The sequence below is a fragment of the Nilaparvata lugens genome, unplaced genomic scaffold, assembly GCF_014356525.2.
Source record: "Nilaparvata lugens isolate BPH unplaced genomic scaffold, ASM1435652v1 scaffold7730, whole genome shotgun sequence".
NCBI classification, from domain to species: domain Eukaryota; kingdom Metazoa; phylum Arthropoda; class Insecta; order Hemiptera; family Delphacidae; genus Nilaparvata; species Nilaparvata lugens.
The window spans coordinates 25-4,845 of record NW_024093478.1 but is presented as its reverse complement, the minus strand read 5'-3'; the positions used below and the strand labels follow the sequence as shown (position 1 = coordinate 4,845).

Below are 4,821 nucleotides of genomic sequence, written 5' to 3'. Positions count from 1 at the left end.
ATCAAAGAAATAATGAGACTATAAAATATTATTCATTGACCGAGCAAAGCGAGGTCCGAGATTCAAGTTGACTGTTTTGCTTTTCTCTTGATGTGTGTCCGCATTTACAGCAAAAACTGTATTTACAGCCTGGTTGCACAAAATCCGGTTAAATTTTAACCGTGATCAATTTCACGAGAACCAATCAGAGAAGACTTTTTTGATGAGACGGCTTCTCTGATTTCTCATGGAAAAATCATTCAATCATGGAAAATTTTTTCTGAGTTCTCGTGGAATTAATCACAATTAAAACTTGACGGCTTTCTAGTTTTTGGAAAATTTAATTTGAACGTGGACTATGTCCCATTTTGGCAAGCAAATTTTCCACTCCAGCTGTTTAAAGTATAGAACTTAACTAAATCTCGAGCTCGGAAACCGGTCCTTAATGCCCTTAGGCATTAAAAACCAATTTGCAAAAATAGACGAAATACAGCTGACTCAATTTGTGTTTTCTCCAGGATAATAATATTATGAGAGTAGAGGAATTTTCTCCATACTCCAATATTACCTACTTGCTTTCTTTGTAAGGGCTACTCGTATTTATATAAAAAATATTGAATGTAATTTATAATCCAGCTGACAGTGATTGTTTTTTAATAGAATAACTAGTGACCCCTGGGTTATAGAACTCGCTCATGAACTGTTGTATTGATCTCTGAAATCCGCAATTTGTAATTATACCCTGAGTTAATGAGAATTATTATGGAAACAGTTGAATATCTCTTTTACAAGTAGTATGATTGACATTAGGTTCCATGGGGATCCTATTCCAATTGAAAAAAAAATACTTTCTATCGCTTCAAAACTATACTCATCCAACTTCATTTTTAATACAACTTCTTTTTTCAAATAGGAACGTGGTCATATGATACATGATTCCGATACAGAATTTAAAAAGAAAATTAATGACAAAACTGCACATATATCTAAAAACGTTTCAATGATCTCAACATTAAAGATAATACTAATAATTAATTGATCGAGCGAAGTGAGGTCTAAGATTCAAGTCGACGGTTTGGAATTTCTCTAATGTTTAAATGTTTATATATTGCGCATTTACGGCGAAACGCGGTAATGAATTTTCATGAAATTTGACAGGTATATTTATGTTCCTTTTCAATTGCGCGTCGACGTATATACAAGGTTTTTTGAAATTATACATTTCAAGGATAATATTAAATGAAAATGGAGCCTCCTTCAGTGAAAATCAGACTATAGAATTATTCATCATAAATCAGCTGTCGAGTTGACTATAAATTGCATGCCATGACGCATGCAATCAATATCTCTATGTAACTTGGTAAAAAATTAGCATATGTGTAGACTATAATTGCATGCCTCATTGAATGCAATTTTTATGCACTATTAAATAGGATGCAAAGAACTTATAACAGCTCGTCTGGGCGCCTAGATGTCTTCTGGTTTTCTCGCGCTAAATTCTGGAAAGAGTTATATGTGATTAAACCTTGTGTAAGCATGATCTGATCAAATAATAAATAGTTAGTGTATCAGTGTGGATTTGCTTATGGTTTGGGACGTCGTTATAACTGCGCGAGGTCTACTGTTCACAGAACTACTAGTGATACAAAAATGAAATATATGGGTACCTACATTGAATAATCGAGTGTTAGTAAACACTAATAGTAGCTCTACTCACAATTTTAACACTGAACAAAAAAAAATTGTCACAGAAAATTTGTCAATGTCATAGCAACTGCTATCACAATTAGTATTATCAATTACGCGTATATTACAGTCAATAGACAGGCAGACAGACGTTAACATTAATATAGAACTTATAAATGAAATAATCATGTTGAGTATTATTCAGCTGAAATCATGTGTCGGCGCATAAAGGACAGTCAGTGTGATACCAGCCTGCCAAATGGCATCAGCTTTTTTAAATGAATTGAAAAATACATGAATAGCATCTAATTAATTCCAGCTGACTAAATGATAAAAAAATCAAAACAAATTTTCCTTCTTAAGCACTTTCAATGTTATTTGTATATCCTGAAAAAGGACGATGGAGTTAGGTCCGCCGCAAAGTAGACCCACGTTAATCCACGAAAAGCAACCCAATAATATTATCTATGATAAAAAATAATAAATCAAGAAACAGTAGGTGCCTAGAAGATTTTTTCTACAGCTTTATTTGATATTATCCATTGCTCAATCTCGCAATTTAGTGTTTTGCTCCGGCTCATATTGGCAACAAAATGAGTAGGAACAAGATTTATCAGCCTCTGTGTGATAAGTAAGTGAATTGTCTTCTACATACATTCAAATCCATCCTGTCTTGATGGAATGTTACTCTAGTAGGACGTATAATTTTATTGCCGACTAAAAAATTATTCAATAGTATTATACTAGTAGTTCTGAGAACAGTAGACCTCACGCAGTATTTCATCCACAAGTACCTGATTGAAACTATAGACCTTATGGAAATACAGCAATAGACTGGCTACTCGACACATCTGTGTAATCACTTGTCAGCTGATTTATGATAATTCTATAGTCTGATTTTTACTCTAATAGAGGCTCCTTTTTCCTTTTATATTATCCTTGAAAAGCAAAATTTCCAAAAACCTTGCATATACGTCGACGCGTAATTAAAAAAGGAACATACCTGTCAAATTTCATGAAAATCTATTACCGCGCTTCGCCGTAAATGCGCAACATATAAACATATAAACATTTAAACATTAAGAGAAATGCCAAACCGTCGACTTGAATCTTAGACCTCTCTTCGCTCGGTCAATTATTCTATTGCCGACACGACTAGTTCCGGGTATTTATCCCATTCTCAAGTGTCCTAAGTGACCTAAACTTTCAAGTAGCAATATCAAAATAATAATAATAACAAAAAACATTCAGCTCATGTATATCTTTCTAGATTTTATTTATTAAAAAAACTCATTTTTCAAGGCCTTCTTTCATTCTCCGATATTGAACTCTCATATTTACTTCATTTTATTGTAAATTTGTTTCGATTTCTTTATTATCTCTGTACTGACTTATTATCTTGGGGGTTAAGTGGAAGAGGGGGCTTTTATTGCTTCAATTTCGCCTACATTACTTTTGAAATTGTAAAGTGTAAATAAAAGGCATTTATTATCTATCTACTGTATATTTTGTAATGTATTTGTATTTTTTGCTAACGACGTGGTTAAGTGGTAGAGTAGACATTAATGTGCAAACTTCGCCACGTCTTAAGAAATATAAATAGAATTGAAAACAATTTTAAAAAATTGAATTTGAAATTGAAGTTTTTCTACACACTATACACTTGAAAAATTTACTAATGCACTTACAGCAAAACCATTGACAGCGGCAATGATAGGTTTCCTGCATCCTCTTATCTTTTCGAAATCTTTCAAAAGACCTTTCTTCACGTTACTTGAGAATGTCTGGCTCTGCATTTCTTTGATGTCAGCACCTGAATAAACAAAACAAATAACCGGTTGCATTGGACTCAGAATTCAATTTTAAAAAGATTTGATCATTTTTTCAGAGCTACTACTCAGAATAATATGCTTTTTAGACAATTTTTTCAAAACTACTACTCAGAATAATATGCTTTTTAGACAATTTTTCAGAACTACTACTCAGAATATGCTTTTTACACAATTTTTTCAGAACTAGTACTACTCAGAATATGCTTCACAACTTCAAAACTGCTCAATACACTTGTGAATAATTTGTGAATATTGGAAAAAGCATTCAAAAAATATTCAAATTCATTTATTTCAAAAGAAAACAAACAATTACTTATACTGTCATATACATACATGTGCAAAAATAAAAATAAAATGTACCTAATACAGTTACACATACATGCATATACACGAAGAAGAAAAACTGAATTAATTGTAATATTTCTAGGCATCACCAGCAAAAAGATAACTCTTTGCCCGCTGGTGAGAGTTGCTTAAAAAATTCCTTTAAATAACTAGACATTGAAACGAAAAGGCTTTATAACAAAAGTAGAGGCACTGCAAGATAAAATGCTTAGCCTCCCTTTCTACTCTTTGGGTGGACAAGTTTCGTCCACCTATTTGACATTGTGACACAACATACCATCTTGAATAAGAGTTATTAGTATGGACATGAGTGTTTTTAATTTGTCTATGACGATATAATTATATCCAGCGCAAGCTGGATTTCACAATTCAAATGAATTGAATACTCAGAATATGAATTTTAGAACTTAATGGACGGGCTTCAAAGTTTAAATTTAATTTATGACAAGGTCATAAATCACCTTGGTAATCTTGGGATTGTCAAACGCTTTTACAATGTTTTTTTTTTGAAGAAAAAAAAAAAAAATTCACCTGCAGCAAACGCCTTTTCACTTCCTGTGATGACGAGAGCTCCAACGGAGTCATCGTTATCGAAATGTTCGACTGCTTGACTCAGTTCCGACACGAGTTTGTCGCAAAGGGCATTCAACGCTTTCGGGCGGTTGAGGGTGATCAGGCCCACGTTGCATTTCTCGCCTTTCTTCTCGGTCAATATGAACTCAATGACGGAGCTGGAAAATAACAATTTGTTAGATTGTTCAACTGTAAATGTAACGTAGTAGAAAAGGTTGGCTAGAAGATGAGTTGAAGAGACTATTGTATAAATTTTGTTTGTAACTAAATTTATAGTAAACTAACAGGTAACTAGTGCTCCGTAAGGGTCTAATTAAAAACTTGACCTACTGAAATCCTGAAGAATTTAAAATAGGCCAATAATCATCTTCGGTGAATTAAGATCTATATGCAAAATTTCAAGTTA

General features: G+C 32.9%; 1 protein-coding gene across 1 annotated transcript; it reads right to left on the bottom strand.

Moving 5' to 3' along the window:
- Positions 1–3,341: 3,341 nt before the first annotated feature.
- Positions 3,342–4,573, bottom strand: LOC120356729 (enoyl-CoA hydratase, mitochondrial-like; the record flags this gene model as incomplete). Its single annotated transcript, XM_039445706.1, has 2 exons — positions 3,342–3,478; positions 4,374–4,573. Coding segments are annotated over 2 exons (337 nt in total), but the record flags the coding sequence as incomplete, so codon positions are not given.
- Positions 4,574–4,821: the final 248 nt, after the last annotated feature.